The sequence below is a fragment of the Triticum urartu genome, chromosome 3A (assembly GCF_056163025.1).
Source record: "Triticum urartu cultivar PI428250 chromosome 3A, HENAU_Tu73, whole genome shotgun sequence".
In the NCBI taxonomy this organism is placed as follows: Eukaryota; Viridiplantae; Streptophyta; class Magnoliopsida; order Poales; family Poaceae; genus Triticum; species Triticum urartu.
In genome coordinates this window covers 208,793,999-208,818,127 of record NC_141875.1, presented here as the reverse complement: position 1 = coordinate 208,818,127, position 24,129 = coordinate 208,793,999, and the positions used below count along the sequence as shown (strand labels likewise).

The following is a 24,129-nucleotide window of genomic DNA, read 5'->3' as shown; positions in this document are numbered from 1 at the left end:
AACTTGTTGGATCCAACTAGTCCATTTACCCCCAAAACCTCTAAGCTCCAGGAGTTTCATAAGGAAATCAAGGTCAACTTTATCGAAGGCAGTCTAAACTAGAACTACCATCTGGAGAAAAATTCTCACAAACAGAGCCTTCAGATCTGTTTTGGTGAGGGTAAATAAAGGAAGAGCATTCAATGCCATCATTAAGAGAAGTAACATCTACACCAATCTTAGCAGCAATGGCATTGAAGGAAGGATCATTAAAGTTGGAGAAGGAAGTGTGTTTCATACCCTTGGTTTTTTGCACTTCCAGGTTCTGAACCTCTTTGAGCTGTTGAGCCTTTTCAATAATGGTTCTCTTGTCACCAGCTACCCTGGACTGGTTCTGGTGGCTGAACAGGACCCCATTTGGGAAGGTTCTTCTCCTTAGGAAGGGCAGGGAAGTTAGAGTTGTATTTTGAGTCCAAATTGTCTCGAAGTTCAGTTGTTTCAACAAGTGCCTCTTGATCCTCTTGTAGATCTACAGAACCTTCTAATTCCATCAGATCATCATCTTCCAGGAGCTCCATTTCCCTGAGGAGGTTGAATCCATCAGTTTCATCAAGCACAGAATTCAAGATCTTTTCCTGGATGCTGAGTTAAGGAGTGTATGGAGAATCAGGGAGGTGTGTCTTGAGGACTGAAGTGGGTGTAGTTTCTCCAAGCATCTGATTGTGGCCAAAAGACTGTTGTCGGTGTCAAAACCAGCGGATCTCGGGTAGGGGGTCCCGAACTATGCGTCTAGGTCGGATGGTAACAGGAGGCAGGGGACACGAAGTTTTACCCAGCTTCGGGCCCTCTTGATGGAGGTAAAACCCTACGTCCTGCTTGATTAATAATGATGATATGGGTAGTACAAGAGTAGATCTACCACGAGATCAGAGAGGCTAAACCCTAGAAGCCAGCCTATGGTATGATTGTTGTTCGTCCTACGGACTAAAACTCTCCGGTTTATATAGACACCAGAGAGGGCTAGGGTTACAAAGAGTCGGTTACAATGGTAGGAGATCTACATATCCGTATCGCCAAGCTTGCCTTCCACGCCAAGGAAAGTCCCTTCCGGACACGGGATGAAGTCTTCAATCTTGTATCTTCATAGTCCAGGAGTCCGGCCGAAGGTATAGTTCGGCCATCCGAACACCCCCTAATCCAGGACTCCCTCAGTAGCCCCTGAACCAGGCTTCAATGACGACGAGTCCGGCGCGCAGATTGTCTTTGGCATTGCAAGGCGGGTTCTCCTCCAAATTCCGTGTACCTGTTGAATAGTGTCCGGTTTCTAGTAAATGTAGTGCTCCTTGGCTTCTACGCCCAACAATGGCCGTTTTCCACGTGTCAAACGAATACGAAAAGTCAGGGTGTTTTTTATATTTACACCCCTAGCCGTGTGAATGAGCCGCCTATTTAAGGGGACGAGGATTTAGATCCAAACCACACCTTCTCCCTTCCGCGAGTATTCATCGGAGCGTATCCGACAGAGGTCCATTCTATCATGGCCAACCGCCGCAACTCCTCCTCTCACCCTTCCAGCCCTCAGCCCGGAGATTGGAAGAGGTGCTCCATCCCGCACAGCGAGCTAGTGAAGCTCCAGACCAAGGGATTTCTCCCCCCGGCCTATATGGTCCCGGTTCGAGCCGGACTTGCCACCTATAATGGCGGAGAGCAAGCGGAGAGCGCCCCCAATCCCTCCAAAGAAGAGCGGGTATGCCTTGCCCCTTACTTAATAAGAGGGCTCGGATTTCCAATTCATCCGTTTCTCCGGGGGCTTCTAGAGTTCTATGGCCTCCAGCTGCATAACCTCACGCCTGCCTCCATATTGCATATCGCGGGCTTCGTAGCCCTTTGCGAGCTGTTTTTGGGTTGCGAGGCTCATTTTGCACTGTGGAAAAGGCTATTATTCCTTGTGCCCCGCTCTAAGGAGGGGTCAATATATCAAGTGGGCGGAGCCGAAGTGTGGCGCATCGCCGGGACCGGATATCTATCCGGAACCCCAAAGAAGGTGTCCGAAGACTGGCCTTCGGAATGGTTTTATATAGAGGACGTCCCGCTGCCGGATCCTGTCCGGATCGGCCTCCCTGAGTTCGATAGTGCTCCCCTAAAGAAGCGCCTAAGCCGGCGTCCACGGAGCCCTCAGAGGTAAAGTGACAGGGACATCATTTACCTGATGGGCCGGATAAGATTGTTAGCCCATTCCGGACTGACCATGATCGGGGTTATGGCCGAATGCATCATGCGGGGGGTACAGCCGCTTCAGTATAGAGGCCACCCCATGTGGGACTTCAACGGGGAGGACGACGCCACCCGCTACGGCCGTAAGGGGCCGGATTCAGCTGTCGCTCTACTAAAGATCTTGTCCACTTTGTACAAGGGAGAAGAGGAGGAATTTCTCCGCGTCAACCCACAGGGTGGATTTTCTATGTACAATCCCCCAAGTTGGGTATGTGGTCACTTTTACTTGCCCATCCGTTTCATATTCCCATTGTTAAATATTCAGTCTAACAACTTCAACGCAGGAACTGCGCCAGGCTGTTAAAGAAATAAACAGCCCTCCTCCACAACCCGAGGACCCAGGAAGGTCCCTCGACCCGTCCTCTCAAGAGGATCCGGTATTATCTGTGGAGCTGATTGATGGGGTATTTCATCAATTGAGCAAGGACAACGCCTTGGTGGCCATTACGGCCGATTACCCAGGGTTACTCCCAGCCTCACAGGTAACTGAGACCGAAGTCCCAGCACTTTGAAACAGAGCCACGGAGCACTATGTGAAAGACATATGAGTAAGAAAATTTTGGTAATTATATATGTATACCAGTAGCCCCCGAGACTTGAAACAGTTAGAATAACTGATTTAAGGATCATCTGTTATGCAGGTTCTTACAGAAAAGAATACCCTACTGTCCCAGGAGCTGGAAGAGTGCAAAGCCCAACTTGAGGCCACACTAGCCGCGGCAGGGGTGCCCAAGGAGACCCCCTCTGGTAATATACGCTTCGAAAGATAAGTATTTTGGGAAGTGCGGCGTGGGTGCAAATCTGACAAATGAAATTGCAGATGGCGCAGGATTAAATCCGGAAGTGCGACAACTCCGACGCCAGCTAAAGGCTGGTGAGAGCGTGCTGACAAAGGTGAGGCAAGAGAAGAACGATCTTCAAGATGCCAACACCAAGCTAGGCGTTGAACTGAAGGACGTTCGTGCCCAGCTGTTGGACTCCGTGAAGGAGAATAAGCGGCTTCGACGCGGCATATATAGTAAGTGCTTAAACGAACTTTGAAAAAAAAGAGTTCAGCGAGGAAGTCGACTAACAGAGTAATGTCTGTAGGTATGCTGACAGGTCGTCCTGCAGAGGAAATGCTCGGTTCTACGGGTGACCTTCTTCCCGAGCTCTCCCAACTGCACGAGCGAGTTCGGCAGGTGATGCAAGGCGTCGCCCAGGCCTTGTGGCCGTCCGTCTCCATGCCCGAAGACCTTGGAGAGCTTGTAGAGATGCTGAAGGGAGCACGGCGGCGCTTCCGATTATGGAAGATGTCGGCCTGCCGTCAAGGCGCCAGGGAGGCCTGGGCCATGGTGAAGACGCGGTACACGAAGGCTAACCCAAACCACATGGCCGAGGTCGGACCCGTAGGGCCCGATGGGAAGGAGATCCCTGTGAGCTTAGTATACGGCCAAGTAGAGTTGGCCGCAAAGTATTCCCAACAGGACTGTAAACTAGATAGCCTGTTAGATGGGGTTGAAGAGGAATACAATCAGTCAGATTGGCTATGTAATTTTAATTGACATGTGTAATGCCTTCTAGCCGGATTGTAGATCGTTTGTCATGGCCGACCTTTTCGCTTGAACCTCGGGACCTGATGGTCCAGAGTGTGTTTGAATACCCTCGCGATTATGTAAGAACCGGGGTATGCATGGAGACCAGGCATAGGGGTCATTAGTGCTTGAACAGACAAGTGCCCAACTAGTTATGTTATATTACAAGGTTAGTAAGAAACATCTCCAGGGAGAATAGTTCTGTTAGGCGTTCCTTCCCCTGGGAGGCATGCCCTAAAGTGCATGTCCATTCTGCGAAAAGAGACGCAGGAAAAACATCTGGGGGCATATAGATAAATAAGTGAAAGAAAAGATCATCTTTAGTTCACCAACCGAATATTCCCTTAAGAACGCTAGCTTTCGGCTTCACCCAGTCTGAGGTACACATCCGGCTGACCCGGCACTAACAATCGCAGAGGTGCTCCCTTTACCACCTAGCCGAACAATCGGGAACGTAGGGGTAAGCACAGGAGCCACGCAACCCAGCTTGGCCAAAACTTAAGTCATATCGATGCATATAATGGCGAATAAAAGGTACATGCGAAAGTGTGACACATGTGTTGGGCATGAAGCCCGTATAAATAAGCTTCTGTTTAAAGAATCCCCCAGGTTTAATGAGCGTGGATAGCGCGTCACTTTATGAGCCTTTAAAGGCTATAAGAGAGAGAGGAGAAGGAGAGAAATGTAAGACAGAAAGTATAAAAAATGGACAGAGGAAGGAGACGAACACAGAGTCCGGCGCTAGGCATAGAATCTTCGTAGACGGGCTGCATTCCATGGGTTTGGCTCGAGTCGGTTATCCGATGCATCTCGCAGGCGGTACGCTCCACCAGTTAGGACTTGGTCGATTATGAAGGGACCTTCCCACTTGGGCTTGAGTTTGTCCTTTTTCTTCTCTGGCAGGCGTAGAACTAATTCGCCAACGTTGTAATTTTTGGCCCGTACTTCTCTGCTTTGGTATCTTCGAGCCTACTGTTGATAGAATGCGGAATGGGCTTTTGCCACGTCACGCTCTTCCTCCAAGGTGTCCAAACTGTCCTGCCGATCGAGCTCGGCTTCTCTTTCTTCGTACATGCGCACTCGAGGTGAGTCATGAATTATGTCGCAGGGCAAAACTGCCTCTGCGCCATACACCATGAAGAATGGTGTGTATCCGGTGGTGCGATTCGGCGTGGTCCGTAGCCCCCAGAGTACGGAGTCGAGCTCCTCTACCCAGTGCGTATTAGATTCCTTAAGGGACCGTACTAATCTGGGTTTGATGCCGCTCATGATAAGACCATTTGCACGTTCGACCTGGCCGTTGGTTTGTGGGTGATAGACGGAAGCATAATCGAGCTTGATGCCCATGTTTTTGCACCAGAGTTTTACCTCATCGGCCGTAAAGTTCGTGCCGTTATTAGTGATGATGCTGTGGGGGATGCTGTAATGGTGTACAACCCCGGATATAAAGTCTATCACGGGTCCGGATTCGGCCGTCTTAACAGGCTTGGCTTCTATCCATTTGGTGAACTTATCCACCATGACCAGTAAGTATTTTTTCTTGTGGGTTCCGCCTTTAAGGGGTCCAACCATGTCAAGCCCCCAGAACTCAAGGGCCAAGTGATGGGGATAGTTTGGAGGGCAGTGGGTGGCATATGGCTTTGGTTTGCAAAAAGCTGGCAACCGACGCATTGTTGGACTAAGTCCTGGGTGTCTGCCCGGGCCGTCGGCCAATAAAAGCCTGTACGGAAGGCCTTGCTTACAAGGGACCGAGATACAGCATGATGTCCGCCGAGTCCGGCATGAATTTCAGCCAGGAGGTTCCGCCCTTCCTCTTCGGAGATGCACCTTTGAAGGACTCCGGTAGTGCTTTTCTTATAAAGCTCTCCCTCATGGACTTTATAGGCTTTAGATCGCCGCACTATGCAGCGTGCCTCATTTTGGTCCTCAGGGAGTTCCTGCCTGGTAAGGTAGGCGAGGAATGGTTCTGTCCACGGGGCGATGACAGCCATTATTACGTGGGCTGAGGGTGTTATTTCATTGGCAGAGCCTCCAATTGTGTCAGAGTGTTCGGTGTTGGGCAGTGCGGTTGGGTCCCGGCTGCTATTGCCAGGTTCCCCTTCCCATACTAAGGGCGGCTTGAACAGCCTTTCCAAGAAGATGTTGGGGGGACTACATCGTGTTTTGCGTCGATGCGTGCCAGGACATCTGCCGCCTGATTATTTTCCCGGGCTATATGGTGAAATTCGAGCCCTTCGAACTGAGCTGACATTTTTAGGACGGCGTTGCGATAAGCTGCCATTTTTGGATCCTTGGCATCAAAGTCTCCATTTATTTGGGATATTGCGAGGTTCGAGTCCCCGCGCACCTCTGGGCGTTGAATGCCCATGGATACTGCCATCCGGAGACCATGTAAAAGGGCCTCATATTCGGTTGTGTTGTTGGAGTCTGTGTACATTATCTGGAGTACATATTGAACTGTGTCTCCTGTGGGGGACGTCAAAACGACGCCAGCCCCTAGACCGGCCAACATTTTGGAGCCGTCGAAGTGCATGACCCAGTTTGAATATGTGCCATACTCTTTAGGGAGTTCAGCCTCCGTCCATTCTACGACGAAGTCAGCCAAAACTTGCGACTTGATAGCTCGCCGTGGCTTGTAAGTTATGTCAAACGGGAGGAGCTCAATGGCCCATTTTGCAATCCGGCCCGTCGCGTCGCGGTTATTTATAATATCGTTAAGTGACACTTCCGAGGCTACTGTTATTGAACACTCTTGAAAGTAGTGTCGCAGCTTCCGGGATGCCATAAACACCGCGTACGCAATCTTTTGATAGTGCGGGTACCGTGACTTGCACGGAGTAAGGACAGTGGACACATAATAGACCGGCTTTTGAAGGGGGAATTTGTATCCGTCCGTTTCTCGTTCGACGACGAGCACTGCGCTTACGACCTGATGGGTTGCTGCAATGTATAATAGCATTGGTTCGCCAATGTTTGGCGCGGCCAGGACTGGGTTTGTTGCCAAGATGGCTTTTATTTCGTCGAGTCCGGCCGTGGCTGCATCCGTCCACTCGAAGTGTTCGGTGCGCCGAAGGAGGCGGTAAAGGGGTAGGGCCTTTTCTCCTAAGCGGGAGATAAAGCGGCTTAGAGCCGCCACGCATCCGGTTAATTTTTGTATTTGTTTGAGGTCCTTCGGGATATCCAATTGTGACAGAGCTCGGATCTTGGCTGGATTTGCTTCGATTCCTCTACCGGATACAATGAAGCCCAAGAGCTTTCCGGCTGGAACGCCGAAAACGCATTTTTCCAGGTTGAGCTTGATGTCGTATGTTCGGAGGTTATCGAATGTTAGCCTCAAGTTGTCTACTAGAGATTTGACATGTCTTGTTTTAACGACCACATCATCGACGTATGCCTCCACTGTTTTGCCGATCTGGTTTGCCAGACATGTCTGAATCATGCGCTGATATGTTGCGCCGGTGTTTTTGAGTCCGAAGGGCATTGTGTTGAAGCAGAATGGGCCGTATGGTGTGATGAATGCCGTTGCGGCTTGGTCTGACTCTGCCATCTTTATTTGATGGTTGCCAGAGTATGCGTCGAGGAAACACAACGAATCGTGTCCTGCGGTAGCATCGATAATTTGATCGATGCGGGGGAGAGGTAAGGGATCCTTTGGGCAAGCCTTGTTAAGGTCTTTGAAATCAACGCACAGGCGCCAGGATTTGTCCTTCTTTGGTACCATCACCAGGTTTGCTAGCCAGTCCGGATGTTTGATATCTTTGATGAATCCGGCCTCCAATAGCTTGGCTAGTTCCTCTCCCATGGCCTGTCTCTTAGGTTCGGAAAAACGCCGCAGAGCCTGTTTGACTGGCTTGAATCCTTTTAGGATATTTAAGCTATGTTCGGCCAGCCTGCGTGGGATTCCTGGCATGTCTGAAGGGTGCCAGGCGAAAATGTCCCAGTTCTCTCGTAGGAACTCTCGCAGTGCGGCATCTACATCAGGGTTTAACTGTGCCCCGATGGAAGCTGTTTTATTGAGGTCCGTTAGATGGACCTGGAATTTGACTATTTCGTCCGCCGGTTTAAAGGAGGTGGACTTGGATCTTTTATCGAGTATCACATCATCCCTATTCACCGTGGAGCGCAGCGCAGTCAGTTCCTCAGCCGCTAGGGCTTCGGATAGCGCCTCGAGGGCCAGTCGGCTGTCTTTTTTTCGGCGCGGAGTGCTATGTCCGGATCACTAACGAGAGTGATGATTCCGTTAGGCCCGGGCATCTTGAGCTTCATGTACCCGTAATGGGGTATTGCTTGGAAGACTGTAAACGCTTCCCGCCCTAGCAGAGCGTGATATCCGCTACTGAACGGGGCCACCTGGAACGTGACCTCTTCGGACCTGTAATTATCCTGCGTGCCGAACACCACATCTAGTGTGATTTTTCCTGTACAGCGCGCTTCCTGACTGGGGATTATTCCTCTAAAGGTTGTGCTGCTTCGCTCAATGCAGTTCCAGTCTATTTCCATTTTTTGAAGGGTTTCCTCATAAATGAGGTTCAATCTGTTGCCACCATCCATGAGTACCTTGGTAAGACGAAAGTCGTCCACTATTGGACTGAGGACCAATGCGGCTGGTGCTCGGGTTGTTCGGAATTTAGGTTCGTCACTGGCGTTAAAAGTAATAGTCGGTCACTCCATGGGTTTGTTGTTGCTACTTGGTAGACTTCAGCAAGGCCGCGGAGTGTTCTTTTTCGCATATTATTTGATGTGAAAGTCTCGAAGACTGTTAATACCGTACTGGTTTCTCTGGGGTGACTTTCTGTGGCTTCTAGAATTAGAAGATCTTCGCCAATTTTTGCCACCTGCCGGAGTATCCAACATGCTCTAAGGCTGTGAGTTGGTGTGGCACCCTCTGCACTGTGAATTTTACAGGGTCCATCAAGCCATCCTTCCATTATAGTTCCATGCCCTGTAGAGGGCTTTTTCTTTTTGGTACTGAACCCGGGTGTCTGACGATGATGCACCCTTTTATTTCGGACCGGGTTTGTATTCAAGGCCGGATTGTCCCAAAATTTTGTTTCGATTTTCCAGGCGCTTTCCATCGCACAGTACTTTCGTACTATGGACGCCAAGTCAGCAAAGCCTGTAATATCATGGCGACTTATGGCGTTGAGGATTCCCTTGTCCGTCCAATTATTGCAGAAGAATGAAATTGCGTCTTCCTCGCGGCAGTCCTTTATCCTGTTCATAACTAGGAGGAATCTGGCCCAGTAATGATGTACTGTTTCTTTGGGCTCTTGCCTAATTTGGGATAGATTGCTTATGTACGGGTGGGTGGGTGGAATCAAATCTGAAACCTCACCCAATCTGAGACCAGGGACCAGGGAGTTTCCGAACTCGGGCGTTGGGATTCTTGGATGCGTCCCAATGAATCTAGTCTGTCGCCTGACTTTAAGTTCAGGTCTTGAGTGATATCCTCCCCTCCGCGGGTATCCAGCTTGGAGGGATCGGGAATTCGTACATAGCTAGTCCTTAAGATAGATGAAGGGTCGCTGCACTGTCCCTCTACCACGGCAACGTGATGGGTGACCTGGGGAGAGTTAATCTCTCTCAGATCGGGTTTAGGCCCAATCTGGTCGTAATCCGTAGCGACTCCCAGGGCAGTGATGCAATCCAAGAGCTCGTTTAGGGAAGAGAGCTCCATTGGATCTAGCTGCTCGGCGAATTCCGAGCTGACGTGAAGATTGCTTTCGATGACCCGAGAGGTCATTGTCGGCGCAGCAGCCGAACAGGCGGTCATAAGGAAACCGCCTAGACGGAGAGTTTGGCCGACAGCCAAAGCTCCCTTAGCAACGGTGCTGCCTTTAAAGACGGGATGAGGCATCCTTCCTGATGGTGACGGCACAGAGGAACTCTCAATGAAAGCACCAATGTCGGTGTCAAAACCGGCGGATCTCGGGTAGGGGGTCCCGAACTGTGCGTCTAGGTCGGATGGTAACAGGAGGCAGGGGACACGAAGTTTTACCCAGCTTCGGGCCCTCTTGATGGAGGTAAAACCCTACGTCCTGCTTGATTAATATTGATGATATGGGTAGTACAAGAGTAGATCTACCACGAGATCAGAGAGGCTAAACCCTAGAAGCTAGCCTATGGTATGATTGTTGTTCGTCCTACGGACTAAAACTCTCCGGTTTATATAGACACCGAAGAGGGCTAGGGTTACACAGAGTTGGTTACAATGGTAGGAGATCTACATATCCGTATCGCCAAGCTTGCCTCCCATGCCAAGGAAAGTCCCTTCCGGACACGGGACGAAGTCTTCAATCTTGTATCTTCATAGTCCAGGAGTACGGCCGAAGGTATAGTCCGGCCATCCGGGCACCCCCTAATCCAGGACTCCCTCAACTGTCCTCTGATGTTAGGGGCCCCAGAATTGGCAGCAGGCCCTTTATCTGATTCAGATCTAGAGCTCCTGTTGGATTCAGCATCTTCAGTAAGATTGGTACCAGTTTCAGCTGCAGAGACATATGTACCAGCAGAGAGGTTGGTGGAGGTGCCAGTTTCAATGGGGGTTAAGGACTCCACCCCAATGAATAGCATGTAGATTTTGTTCCCAACTCCAAAAAGCCTTTCAGCAGGGATTTTGGAGGGATCTTTACATAAGATTTTGACCCTAATAGTTTCATAGAATGACTTGAAATTATGCTGCCAATCGACATCTAGTAAGACCCCCAAAGTGGAAGTGATTTGATCCAGCATAGTCCAGTCACACCACTTGGGGGTTCAATTTCCTGATCTTGATCCAAGTTTCCTGGAGGTCCTCTTCAGCCTCAATCCTGCCTTTCCATACTTCAACATTGACTACAACATTGTCTTTTTTGAGACCAAAACAGGGTATCCAGCAACTTGAACTACATCTATTTCAGGAGGGAATTTGACCAAGAATGTCCACTCATCTAGGGCATTGATTGGCCAAGGCCAGTTGGTTTTGTAAAGGGAAAACTTTGTTTTTGCCACTCTAGCTTTTTCCCATTTTGCTTATGCCACTCTAGAATTTAACATTTCACTTTTGCCACTCTTAGCTTTTGACAATATATCAATTTTGACATTCAGTGGCAAAAGCAAAATTTTCAGAGTGGCAATTGTGATACATTGCAAAACCTAAGAGTGGCAAAAGTGAAATGAAAAATTGTCGTTTTTGCCACTAAATGGCATTTGTGATGTATTGTCAAAAGTTAAGAGTGGCAAAAGTGAGATATCAAATTCTAGAATGGCATAAGCAAAATGGGCAAACACTAGAGTGGCAAAAACAAAGTTTTCCCTTAAATGTCTGCAAACTCAGTGGCAAGTTCCTGCTTGGTCACTTCACCAGCTTCTACCAGAACAATCCCCACATTCTTCAAGGAGCCATGATACTGAGCATTTTCATCAGGTGGGTCTATGTGGTAGAACCCTAATCCTGGAGCAGCACTTCCAACATATCTAGCAGAACTGTGGGTTTTCCTTCTGACAGGGCAATTCTCAACTTTATGGTAACCATTTTGCAGATAAAACAACTCTTGGGCTTGACACATTTATCCAAATGATGCCCTAGTTCCCCACAGTTGTAGCAGATCACCTCAGAGTATGCCATAAGGCCCGAAGCAGGGGCAGGAGCAGTTTTCTGGATGTCCTGTCTCTTCTTTTGCTGATTCTTGCCTTGAGATTTCCCACTGATCTGAGAGTTAGAACCACCAGCAGATCGATCTTGGGCAATTACAGGAGCCTGCCCAGATTGTGCCCCCATTTGGGGTGGAGGTGGGCTGTACCACTGCCCAACCGGCGCTCCCCCCATTGTGATAGGGGAAATTCATCGGAGTTCCCAGTTCCTTCTCATCCTCCAGCCAGATGTTGTCTCTCAGGAAGAAGAAATAACCACCAGATAGCTCAATTGAAGTAGATTGCAAGCCTAATTTCAATTTTCTGCAGGTTTGGGGGAGAGGTAAGGTAGGGGATCCACCTGCTCCGACTCCGGTGGCGTGCTGGTGGGCATGAGTCCACTCAAGCATTCCCATCTCGCAGCACGGCGTGTATCTCCTGAATTCACTTCTCCTTTCGCCCATCGAACGAACGCAATCGGCGGCTCCCTGGGGTGGGGCATCCTGTGCTTCTCCGAGAAATCTCCTTCGAAGTAGATCCGCAGGGCTAGATTCAGCAGCTCCCAATCCACATGATCCTTGCACATCCAAGCATACCTGCGCGAGTGAGAGAACGGATTCGGTCCCTCCTCGGCTTCCTCCCTCGCAGCTTCCTCCTCTGCTTCCCTCCATTCGCGTGTGCACTGGGTCCAAGAGAGAGCATCGTCGCGGATCCGCATCGCCCGCTCCCTCCATCTCCTCCCTCGAGTCTCCCGCAGCACCGCCGGCGCGACGGAGTTGAGCGGCTGGAGCATCCGTGGGAAGGCTTTGTAGACATGTGGGAGATGCATCTTGTACATCTGCCTATCTTCCATCCATTCCCCCATGCATATGGCCGGCGACTCCATGCAGCGCGCGAGCAGACTTGCTGAGGGGGGCAGGCACGCCCGGAGTCAGGAGGCGGGGGGTGGCGGCGAGATCTATGGCGGCGGCGAGGGTGGAGGTAGTGGCGGGGGCGGCGGCGAGGGTGGAGGTGGTGGCGGCGGCGAAGGGGATTGCGAGAGCGGTCATCTATTTGCCAATTATGTGAACTAAACAGTCAACATATAAAATAATTTAAATATATATAATATAGTTAGAAGGGAAACATAAGTTGGACCTGGCGTTCCTATTCTTATATAGAAAAATAGAACAGACCTTTGCGTTTTCTTCAAAAAAAATACATAAATTGGGCTGCCAAAAATAAAACCTCGAATGGGAGGTCCATAGGCCGGTCGATACATGATGGCCCTAAGAAAATACAAACAGGCCTATGGACCTCCCATCCATTATGCATGAATGTTGATCAGCATGATGTTAACTGGCTGGTAGTTCCATTTTCGACCATGAATAAAACTTCCAACATGATGTTAACCCTGTTTGAAAAGGCCGTGTTAATATAAATGCTCTGCCTCTGAAAGTTGAAGTTTCTTATCTAAAACTGAAACTTGCAGTTTCTTCTCTGAGAATCACATTGTCTGCACTTTTATACTCCTATGAAACTACATTTTTTAAGTGCTAAAAATAGATATCTAGAATTCATAAAATACTTCATATGCTCAATACTGCAAATCTGAAATTCAAAAGACATTCATATCTGAAAGTACTCTCAAAATACACAACACAAAACACAATTCACAACCTGCAAATATTGACAACCCTAAGCTCCTCCTGACAATTCACAACCTGCCCGACTATTGGGCTGGGGGGGCAGCCCCCTCCTATTCCTCAACGGCAGACAGCCGCCCCGTGAGACGATGTGAACGGCGAGGGAGACGATGGCGGGGAAGCGTCGTCGGGCCAACTGCTTTTCTCCTCTTGCAGTTGGGTTCGGTCGATGAAGACTCCACCGGCTCACTCTGGCAGGACACCCTCACAAACGGCACCCTGTAGATGCTCGATCCTTCAATCTCTGGTGGATGCTCCATCTGGGATCTATACTCCCACCACCGCTGCCTCACAATCGGATTCGGTGAATCCGTTTGCTCCATGGCCCAGAGGAGCAGCTCTATGTACTCCAGCGCGACTCCCTCCGGGAGTATCGCCGCCTTTTCGCTCTGTTGCAGATATTTGGCCATGGATGTCGCCGTCGCTGCTAGGTGGTCCTTGTTGTCAAACCAAGACTGTATCTCCAACATCCTAGCTAGCTTCACAGGGTCGCCATCTGCGATCCTCATGTATCGGTTGTACTCCTCCATCGATCTACTTCTCCATAGCACCTTCACTCTCCGGCGGTGGTTTTGAATGGAAGAGGAGAGGAGCAGCACTACTTTTGGATTAGAACGGGAGAGGAGCGACACTGGTTTTGGACTGGAACAGGAGAGGAGGGGCAGTGGTTTTGAAATGGAAGAGGAGAGGAGCGGCGCTGCACTTAGATTGGAACAGGAGAGGAGCGGCGGTGGTCTTGGAAGTATTTTTTTGTTGTTTTGCGTATTTTGGGTCAAAATTTGACCACGTGTTGTATTTGACAAGCAAAATGTGAATGCATGTCACCAAAAATTGTATCATTTGGTTCGTATCTGAATGTACTTTCAAATTATATTATTTTTGCAACGTATAACATATATTTTATGTGCAAAAATCATGGTCAATTATGACCCAGAATAAAAGGGAGACTAGTTAATGTGGGCTCGCTTTCTTAATTGAAGGGTAAATTGATTTTGATTTTGATCCAGTCACAGCGCGCCGGCCCTCTCGTCCAATCCTAAATCGCTGCCGCACGCTCCTCTCCCTCTTCTCCATTGCAAAACCACCTCCTCTCCTCTCAATCATCTCCATTCCATAACCACCGTCTCGTCTCTCCCTCTTCTGATCTTCTCCATTGCAAAACTACCTCCTCTCCTCTCCATCATCTCCATTCCAAAACCACCGTCTCGCCTCTCCCTCTTCTCTATTGCAAGACCACCGTCTCTCCTCCGTTTTCTAGACGCTTTGCTCCATGGCGCGGGCGCAATCCATGGATACAAAATTAGTATACTGTATACTATTTAAAAGTCGAGGGCGGGGCTTTTCCTGCGCGGTAGGCGGCGGGGCAGTTCTGCCTAGTCGGTTCGACAGAGACACGAGAAGACGAGGGAGTAGGCTGCTACAAATGTAGGGCTGTGTGATTTGACAGCGAGTTACTGTTGGACAGGTGGGGCCCCGTGATTTGACTTGTCATTATCATTTTAACTGCGGCGCTACAACCGGCGTCAGTCTCCCGATTCCTGACCACCTCCATACAGGTGCCTCTCCCAATGCTCCACCATGTAGTAGAGGCTGGCTCTTGCACGAGAGCCCACTTCTCCACTTTTTCCTTGCCTCTCTTTCCACCACATATGCAAAAATGCCATGTAAAGCGCACTATTGTACTTACTTTTACTTGCTCCTACAGGTGCTTAAGCTTGCCACATATGCATAAAGTCTGATGTGGCAAGTTAATCAAGAAGAGAGAGACTAGTTTGGTGACCCAAGGAAGAAATGGTGCTAAGCGCATGTACCTAGGTGAAAAGACAATTTTGAGTCTATAGCTAATTACATGAAGCAAACTTAGTAACACCATTTCATTGGAAGAGGTCACTCCTTGGCAAATGCAATAAATACTAGTACTCCCTATGTCCCATAATATAAGAACGTTTTTGGCACTACACTAGTGTCAAAAACATTCTTATATTATGGGACGGAGGGAGTACGAAGAAAGAGATAGAGAGGAGTAAAAAAATACACTTATAGCCAACCTTATAGCCAACCTTGTTGTAGTATGAGTGACTAAGTGATGATTATGTATGACATGCCAACATCAGATAGCCTAATGCACCATCTTAAATCTCCAAGGGTGCAACCGCGCGAGTGACGCGACGGTCGTGGTAGGCGCGACCATGATACGGGCTGCGGCAGCCCTTGGATCTGAGATCAAACGGTCGCATGCTAAGTTGCTGAAAATTTGCAGAATAACCCTCGAGGATAGGATATTCACCCATAGTTCTTGTCGGCGTTCTGGGAATGGGGGTCCCCAGACTTGCCTGCCTGTGGCCTGCGGCGTGGCTCAGGTGGGGGCCCAGCGTGGCCCATCTTCATCAGCCCAAGCTCAAGACCCTCGCGGGGGGCCAAGCCTCGCGGGGCGGACGACAGGAAGCTTCCTCAAGAGCGGCCTCATCAGGCAAGCTCGCGAGGAGGCGGAGAGATCAATGCAAGGGTACCTCGCGAGGATCCCATGACACAAGCCATGACGATCAAGGCCAGGCGGGCGCCGGCCTGCGCAGGGTCCTTGTTTCCCCTTTGGTGCAAAGGGGGCAAGCACAGGCCAAGGTATCAGGCAAAGGTTACCATTCCGGTGCAACGAGACCAAGACTAGCCGAACGGCCGGACGGAGGTCACCGTGGAGCCCAAGACGGCGTCATCACCAGTGCTTTTGGCAGCCGAAGACCACCTTTGGTCAGGATAACTTGTACTAGATGTTCCCCTTCAAAATGGTCAATTGTTGGCGCCCTTCCCGCTCAATTATTCGGGGAGAGGCCCAGGGCCTCTATAAATAGAGCTAGCCTCCACAAAGGGAAAAGAGAGGAAAAAACCCAGTAGAGAGAGGGAGGAAAAAACCCAGTAGAGAGAGGAGAAAACCCAGTAGAGACTAAGTAGAACACACCGCACCAGCTCAAGAACACCCCTCGCGAGGCTGTTCTTCCCTTGTACTGTCCATCATCAGCCCCAGAGGCAATCCACCACACCACACACTGAAGTAGGGTATTACACCACAACGGTGGCCTGAACCAGTATAAACCTCGTGTCTCTTGTGTTGTACATCATCTTCATCTTAGTTCGCACGATAGGATCGGACGTAGATCGGTAGAGGAGAGATCTCTGCGTGCACCCCAGTGTTCGAACCTCAAGGGTCTGCCGGAACCTGAAATCCGACAGGTCTAGAATCACGCCATGCTACCGTTCGATCTCAGATCCAAGGGCTCTCGGAAGCCGGTATCATGGGAGAATGGAAAGCCACTACCCTGCCGTTCGCACGCTGGCAGTTCGCTCCTACTCGTCCCCGCACGTCCTTCAACACTACGGTGGTTCGCTCCTAGTCGTCCCGTCCATTCACATTATGGCAGTTCCACTAATCCTAACCCTCCTCCCAAATCCATGGTGTCCCAAATCTCCACGATCGGCGGTGAGTACAAGGTTAGAACCATCACCGGCGATGAGTTCGACGCCATCTACACCCGTTCTTCCGCAACGGTGAAAGGATGCCTTTCTCGCTTGAGACGCATGTTCGAAAACTCAGATGATGAGTGGGTCACTGGGCTAGATGTTGAGTACACCACAGCCCTGGGACCAGAGAAGGATCTAAAGGACGAAGAGAGGAAGAAGCCGCCGTGATCCAGGTTTGCGTACATAACGTTTGCTTGGTCTACCACATATGCCATGCCGACGTTGAGTGCCAGGATTTTAAGAACTTCCTCAAGGACAAAACAGTGAAATTCGTTATTTTAGACTTTAAGAACGACAGGGATGTCCTGTGTCGGATAGGTCTCGTTGTAGGCAACCCCTTCGACCTCCAGAAGAATCGGCTGGTGTCCTCTCGTCAGCCTTCAATGCTGACCCTGGCAGGAGCCATGGTTCATGCTTCGTACGGTAAACTGGAAAAACCTCCGTACATGTTTCATCGTCATACATGGCAGCGGAATGTACTAGATATAGACCACATCCACTATGCTGCAATGGATGGCTACCTTTGCTTCAATATCTACTCCCTCCGTTCCAAAATAGATGACCCAACTTTGTACTAAAGTTAGTACAAAGTTGAGTCATCTATTTTGGAACGGAGGGAGTACAAGGGTTGGATGAAGAGCAACAGCCAAGTGTGCGGTTCAAGCAAAGAAGTATCGGCCAAGAGGAAGAGGGACAAGGACGAAGTCGAGGACGTGGACGAGGACTCTGAGTAAGGTGGCAGTGTCGTTGCTCATGGTGGTTCTAATGCAGTGTCAACCAGAATAGTTGCAAAGTTTAATTTTAGGTGTGCTTAATTTAATTTGAGGGGTGTGTTGTGCTGAGCCCCCAGCAGAACTATGTTATGTTTCTTCTCGTTACTTTAACTCTTCAGTACGTACATACTAGTATTTCTTACATTTCATCTTTTAGTTGGTATAGTACTACCACTCGTTTCTTCACATTATATACGTACAATATATATGGCCAACATCATATAGCCAGCAGTTTAGTTGTCAAAGAATTTCAGGGTGCTTAGTTTTGTCAAAGAATTCCAGGATGCTTAGAGGGTGCTTGGATCCAAGGGACTTATTTTAGTCTGACTAAAAATAGTCTCTTTAAGAGGCTAAAGTTCCAAGCACCCCTGACTAAAGAGGGGCTAAAACTAGTCTTGAGACTAAATTTTTTTAGTCAGGCGTACCCCTACGAAAATGTGGATTAGTCCTCTCTCTACTCATTTAACTCCTCTCCTTTAACATAGGCGAGTTCTGGATTGGAGGGTTTGGAGGATAATAAATGCTCATTAACTTGATTTTAGCCTTTTTAGTATTTGGATCCAAGCATGGGTGAGGCTAGCATGTTTTAGTCCCACTACTTTTAGTCATGGGACTAAAACGTATCCAAGCACCCTCTTAGTTTTATCTGAGGGGTGGGTTGTGCTGGACACCATTATTGTGACTAGCCTTTTTAATAGTACTATATGCATAATTTGGCGACGAGCGCTCTCTATATGTACCACCTTTTTTTAATTTCAAGTTTTGCTCCATGGCGCAATCCATCGATACTACTGCTGTATAAAAGTATACATTTTTTAAAAGGCTAGAGGGCGGGGCAGTCTAGCTTGGTCGGTTTCACTAGAGGCGAGGGCCTTTGTGATTTGACGGCTCATTACTGCTAGAAGGTGGGGCCTTGTGATTTGACTGCTCGTATAAATGCGCCGACGACTTGATCGAGGAGGAGCAAAGAACCGTGCGGTATACTCAAGTTTTCCACTGGAGTAGTACTACGACAGAGGAGCATGAAACACGGTAGCCCAGTGCCATATGGCGATAAAAATGATCTAATTTGCTGGTCATCTCATTGTTAGCATTGCTCTATTCATTCCCTCAAAAAAAACATTGTTCTATTCATGCCTCGCAGAGAACGTGACACGTGCGGCGAAACACCCGAAGAAAAAGATGAAACATAGGAGCAAAAGAAGAAGGAAGATTATCACCCCAAATGATCTAATTCGTGGCGAAGTCGTAACTGCTTCTTCATCTCCTCCACGACCTCCATCTCCTTGCGCGTCTCCTCCGCCATCTTCTTCATTCTGTCCATGACGCGGGATTTCTCGACACGAGCCTTCATCATCTGTTCCACGGCCGCATTACGTACCTTGACAGCAGCCGGGTGCTCGATGCAGAGCTTCGCCAACTCCTCCTGCTGTTCCATGACGAGGGCCTACATCATCTTCATCGAGGAACTACTATTCTCATGCAGCTTCTTCCAGTCGGCATTCTTCTCCTTCAACAGGTCGATCTCGTGGCAGAGCTTCGCCTTGTCCTCCTGAAGTCGCAGGATTTCACCGGTCGCCTTCTTCTCCGAGGCAATGCTCTTCTTCAGCAGCATCACCAAGCCGGCGGTCAACTCCCCCTGCTGATTGAGCTCAGCGGGCATGTCGTCGAGGCTCTCCTTCAGCAACTCCATCAAGCCTTGGATGAACTCCTTCTGCTTATTGAGGTGCTTATTGAGCTGATCGGGCATGCCGTCGAGGGATTACGACTCCAGCTCCGTCGGCTCGGCATGTTCGCCTCCGCGGCTCGGGCGCTCCTGGGAGCCATCGCCTGCCCGTGAGAGATCTTTTGAGGTCTTTGCATGGCGGCGAGCCCTATCTTTTTTTCCACAGCCTTGGTTGCCGCTCCCTTGTTACGAGTAGTTCTCGACCTAGAGCTCTGCTCACCGGCCATGGCAACGATGGACGAAGAAGAAGCACTTATGAGGAGGAAAGGTAGAGTAATTTTCGGTTAGGTAGTTCCCCTTTTTATAACCAAAGTACTGGCACTAGTACTAATACCTGCATAGTGGGAACACGTTCAGGTTTGGTACGTACTAGTAGGTGTGAGCAGGCTTTCGAATGTGATGGGAACAAGGTAAAAATTAATTGATGGTTTTGATTTCGAGGCCCGAAACGGCTCCCGATGAGTTTAGCGGAACATAAATTTCAAGTTCTACACTGCTCAAATGCGTAAATATTATATTACTGTCAAAAATTGGCACAAAATACGAAGGAGACCAATGGAAGTACTACTAGCAACCCACGATTTAACTACTCGCATGCGCGCAGTGGAGTAATAATGTCTTTCTTCCGCCCTCACGTCCACTCAATTTGCATGCGCTGTATTAATTGACCATCAATGAAGTGAACGACTTTACACGCGTCAAATTATCACATGGGGTGGATCTTGGTACAAAATTGCGTCAACCCGTGTACCCGCGTGTGCGTGCGAGGGAATGAGTGCATGCGTGGCGTGCGTGCACATCTTCGCTTCGTGCATGTACCGCCAGTATGGCTCAGGGAGGACGAGTACATTCCTCTGGAACCAGCAGCACGCCACTGTGATCAATCCACGCAAGGAGGTCGCGACAACGCCTCCACATGTGCCACGTGGCTTCATGAACTGTAAGAGAGACACTGTGTAGCGTGTCATTGGTATTCTAATTTACGTGTTTTGCACATACTCGAAGTACTAGTAAGGTACACGTGCATTGCATGCATCAGATTTTGCAACCAAATTATGAATAAATACCACACTATAGCATGTAAGCTCTGAGTCATATATGCCTGATGTAGCCTTTCGTTTAATTCTTATAGTTCATCTCATTCAGAATCAATTAGTTTTTATAAAAAAAGCTAAGAACACGGGAATAGGAAAAACATGGGATTATAGTGGAATGTCGTCTTGAATCCTATAGGATTGTACGAGTGTTTGACTGTGCATAGAAAAAACGCAGAATTCTTTCAAAGAGGTTTGAGTGGATGGGATGTTTCCTATGAAATCTAGTGCAAATGAATCATATGGAAAAATTCCTATGGTTTACAATCCTACAAATCAAACAACCAAGATAGGAAAAATTCCTAATGATTAGAATCCTCCAAAATTCCTTTGAGAATCCTTTGAATCAAAGAAGCCCTTAATCTATTTTATGATTCATGGAATTGTGCGTTGTAAAGCATAAAGTAAAAACAAATAATGGCAATTCAACTAGAAAAAAAGTTTGGGCAGTTATGATACGGAAGATTCTAGAACAAAAGAGAACCACTGTTGTTTTGAGGTTTGTGCATTATGCTTAAGTTCAACCATGGAGTCTGCTAGATTGTACATGTGGCAAAATCCGGTGGGGGCTAGAAGATGGTGTGAGGGGCCGAGTGGAGGGAGACTATGAAGGAATGCACAAGTGCGAGATCGATATTTAGAGAGAGGGGGCTAACACATGCGTTGTTGCGCGCAGTGGCGGAGCCATGAAAAATAAATGAGCTAGGGGCCAAGCATTGCTAATCCTTTACGAGGAGGGTCAATTCATGAACTTAAACCATTTTTAGCAGCAATTGTCTAATGATCACATTCTTATTAGCCTTGATATATAGTGATGTTAGGGGGGAGGGGGCAGGGCCCTTACTGCCCCATGTCTTCGCCATTGTGCACGCGTCTGAGAGATAAAGCGGAAGGCATGGATGATGAGAGGGGGACGTTGGATATATAATTAATGTGGGTGTATTAGCTGTACAGGTTAATCCTATATAGAGAGGTATAGATTGATCGATGTGGATGTGGGAAAGAGGGTGAGACCTCACTGGATATATTGATTGATCGGTTTGTGTGGAAAACTATGAAAGACGTAGCTATATACACACATACATAGAGGAACATCGATCGTTGCGCATGCACGGGTGAGAGATAAAGAATGCCCGATATGATGGAGAGGGGGATGTGTGTGGGTGTGTACCTTCATGGGAGACCGACCTGAAGAAAAAGATTGCATGTGTGCGATGGATAATGCCGACTGGTAGTGTGTGTGCATGCATGCACGAGAGAAAGTTAGTGATACAATTATAAAAAGAGGACTACTGTGTGGGTGTAAAAGAATAGGTGAGGTCATAATCAATGTAAAGTTGAATTCAAATATTTGAATAAGAGATCCTGATGTTTGAAACCCATGCATGCATGAATATAACGGAGATCTGTGCTGTGTGGTTTGGAAACGAGCATGTTGTAATGTATACACATTGAACAAGGTCAGACTGATTTGAATTTGAGATACCGATGGAAGACATCATTTGGCCACGTCGCATCCTTGCATGGACACACTATTATAATTGGAGATGATGGGTGGCTTTCGCATCACATATCTATATCTATACCCCTATATATATAGGGAAAAGCATGGCTATTGCCTTACTCACTAGAGGTGGCAATCTGAGACACATGTTTACTTGGGATCCGGTCCACTCTCTTTCCTTCTAAACATTTCTTTCATTTCAAGTTTTTTAGGGGTAACTGGGATTTTATTCAAAGCTCATAAAGTTTGGGATACAAGCAATATCAGGCGTAACACCCAGCCACACATGGCGTCCAACTGACAGAGTTGAGGCTCCCTTCGCTAACGAGTGAGCTTCAAAGTTGGACTCTCTAAACTCAAAACAAAAGCTAACAGAATCAAAATTAAGACTAGTGTGCTTTATCTCTCTCAGAATCGCCGCATAGGATGGGAAAGCTTCATTCTTGATGTCTCTGACCACTTCATAGCAGTCCGACGCGATGGTCAGGTTACGGAGGTTCAGATCTTCAGCTAATGCGAGTGCTTCGCTGCAGGCTAGGGCTTCCAAGGTCGTTGGGTCCGTCAATCCAGCCATTACCACTGCTAAAGCACCCAAGAAAGCACCCGCACCATCTCTGCATATAGCTGCTGCCACCCCTTTCTCTCCCAAAGTTGACAGGCCTCCATCTACATTTATTTTAGCTGAACCATCTGTAGTAGGTATCCATCTTCGTTGTCGTTGTTTCATCGCCTGGGGCGCGCTGGTTACTGACTTCTTGTTCGATGCAATCTGAAGCTCTTCCAGATAGTTATTGATGAAACCCATAGTGGTTAGTGGACTCTGGAATTGATTGTCATGAATGGCACGCCGCCGCGCCCACCATATAGCCCACATGGTAATCAGTACACGCGCCAGCTCTTCCTCCTTCATTGTATCAAACAACCAGAAGATCCACATCTTTGCATCGTCCGTTTGGTTTGATATAACATGCTCCAAAGTTCCTTCATCCCCTAACGCCCAAACACATCTCGCCATCCGGCAATTCATGAGGGAGTGTTGCCACGTATCAAGAGCATCATTGCGTATAGAGCACACGGGCGAGACTGCCATCTTCCTCTCATGCTTCAGCGCGCCCGTCGGGATCGATGTATGTGCCAGCCTCCATACAAAAATACGGACTTTTGACGGGATCTTGACATTCCAGAGCGACGACCATGGTTTCTTCGTTGCTTGTGTGTCAGATGTGCTCGGTCTATGCTCTAGCCAATCTTCTCGTTGCTTCTTCACAGCAGATAGCATCTTGTACGCCGAACTCACAGAGAAGATCCCTCTCTTCTTATAATGCCACTCATAAAAATCTTCCTGAACTCTTGTGCTTATTGGTATGTTCAGAATTACTTCCACATCAGGCGCAATAAAATTTTCCTGCAACACTTGTCTATCCCAGGTTCTGGTGGCCGGATTTATCAACTCCGATACTTGCTGAGGTGGGTTATCAGACCGTGCACAGATTGGTCTCAGGTTATAATTCCTCGGTAACCAGTTTTCAGACCATATATGCGTGGTTTCGCCCGTTCCTATCCGCTTGATAAGGCCAAGCGAAAGGGTATCTCTTCCTTCCAGTAACGAGCGCCAAACCTGTGATGGGGATGTACCTAGGGTGGCGTCTAAAAGATGACAGTTGGGGAAGTATCTGGATTTTAACACACGGGCACTCAACGACCCAGGTTCTTGTATTATTCTCCATGCTTGGCGAGCTAAGAGCGCTAGGTTGAAAAGCTCAATATCCCTAAACCCCAAACCTCCCATAAATTTGGGCAAAGTCATAGTTTTCCACGACACCCATGCTGTTTTGCGTTCTCCCTTCTTACTTCCCCACCAAAACTTCTGGATTAATCCGTTTATATGCTCACATAGACCTCGTGGGAGTTTGAAACAAGCCATGGAGTACGTCGGAATTGCTTGTGCCACGGATTTGATAAGAACTTCCTCCCCCCCCCCCCCCCCGCCGACAAGCATTTGGCCATCCACCCTTGAACATGCTTCCATATCCTATCCTTTAGGTATCTGAAACAGCCCTCTTTTGCCCTTCCTACATCGGTTGGGAGGCCCAAATACTTCTCTGAAAGCGCCTCATTCTGAACCTCCAGAACAGCCTTTACATCAATTCGAAGAGATTCTGCAACTCCCTTACTAAAGAAAATCGAAGACTTACTCACATTTATCCTCTGTCCCGAAGCCTCACAATATCTCCTTAAGAGATCACGTACCCGTGTTGCATAGTCCGTGGATGCCTCGAAAAAGAGCAAACTGTCATCGGCAAAAAGGAGATGACTAACCCCCGGTGCCGAATCTGCAACAGCCACGCCTCTTATTCCTTCTGATTTAAGCAAGCAAGATAAACCCTCGGCCGCCA

General features: G+C 48.5%; 1 protein-coding gene across 1 annotated transcript; it reads right to left on the bottom strand.

Moving 5' to 3' along the window:
• Window positions 1-350: 350 nt before the first annotated feature.
• LOC147979226 (uncharacterized) lies at window positions 351-23,012 on the bottom strand. Its single transcript, XM_087515090.1, has 2 exons — window positions 22,060-23,012; window positions 351-621 (listed from the first exon to the last, which is right to left on the bottom strand). Exons 1-2 carry the CDS (start codon window positions 23,010-23,012, stop codon window positions 351-353), a joined length of 1,224 nt encoding a protein of 407 aa, XP_087371216.1.
• Between the last annotated feature and the right edge of the window lie 1,117 nt (window positions 23,013-24,129).

What these genes read in the sequence shown, in the direction of transcription:
- LOC147979226 (XM_087515090.1), bottom strand. Translation starts at nt 23,012, where the DNA reads ATGCTATCTGCTGTGAAGAAGCAACGAGAAGATTGGCTAGAGCATAGA. An exon ending in TCCAACTTTGAAGCTCACTC is followed by an intron (nt 622 to 22,059) that starts GTTAGCGAAGGG and finishes TCCTTAACTCAG; the next exon opens with CATCCAGGAAAAGATCTTGA.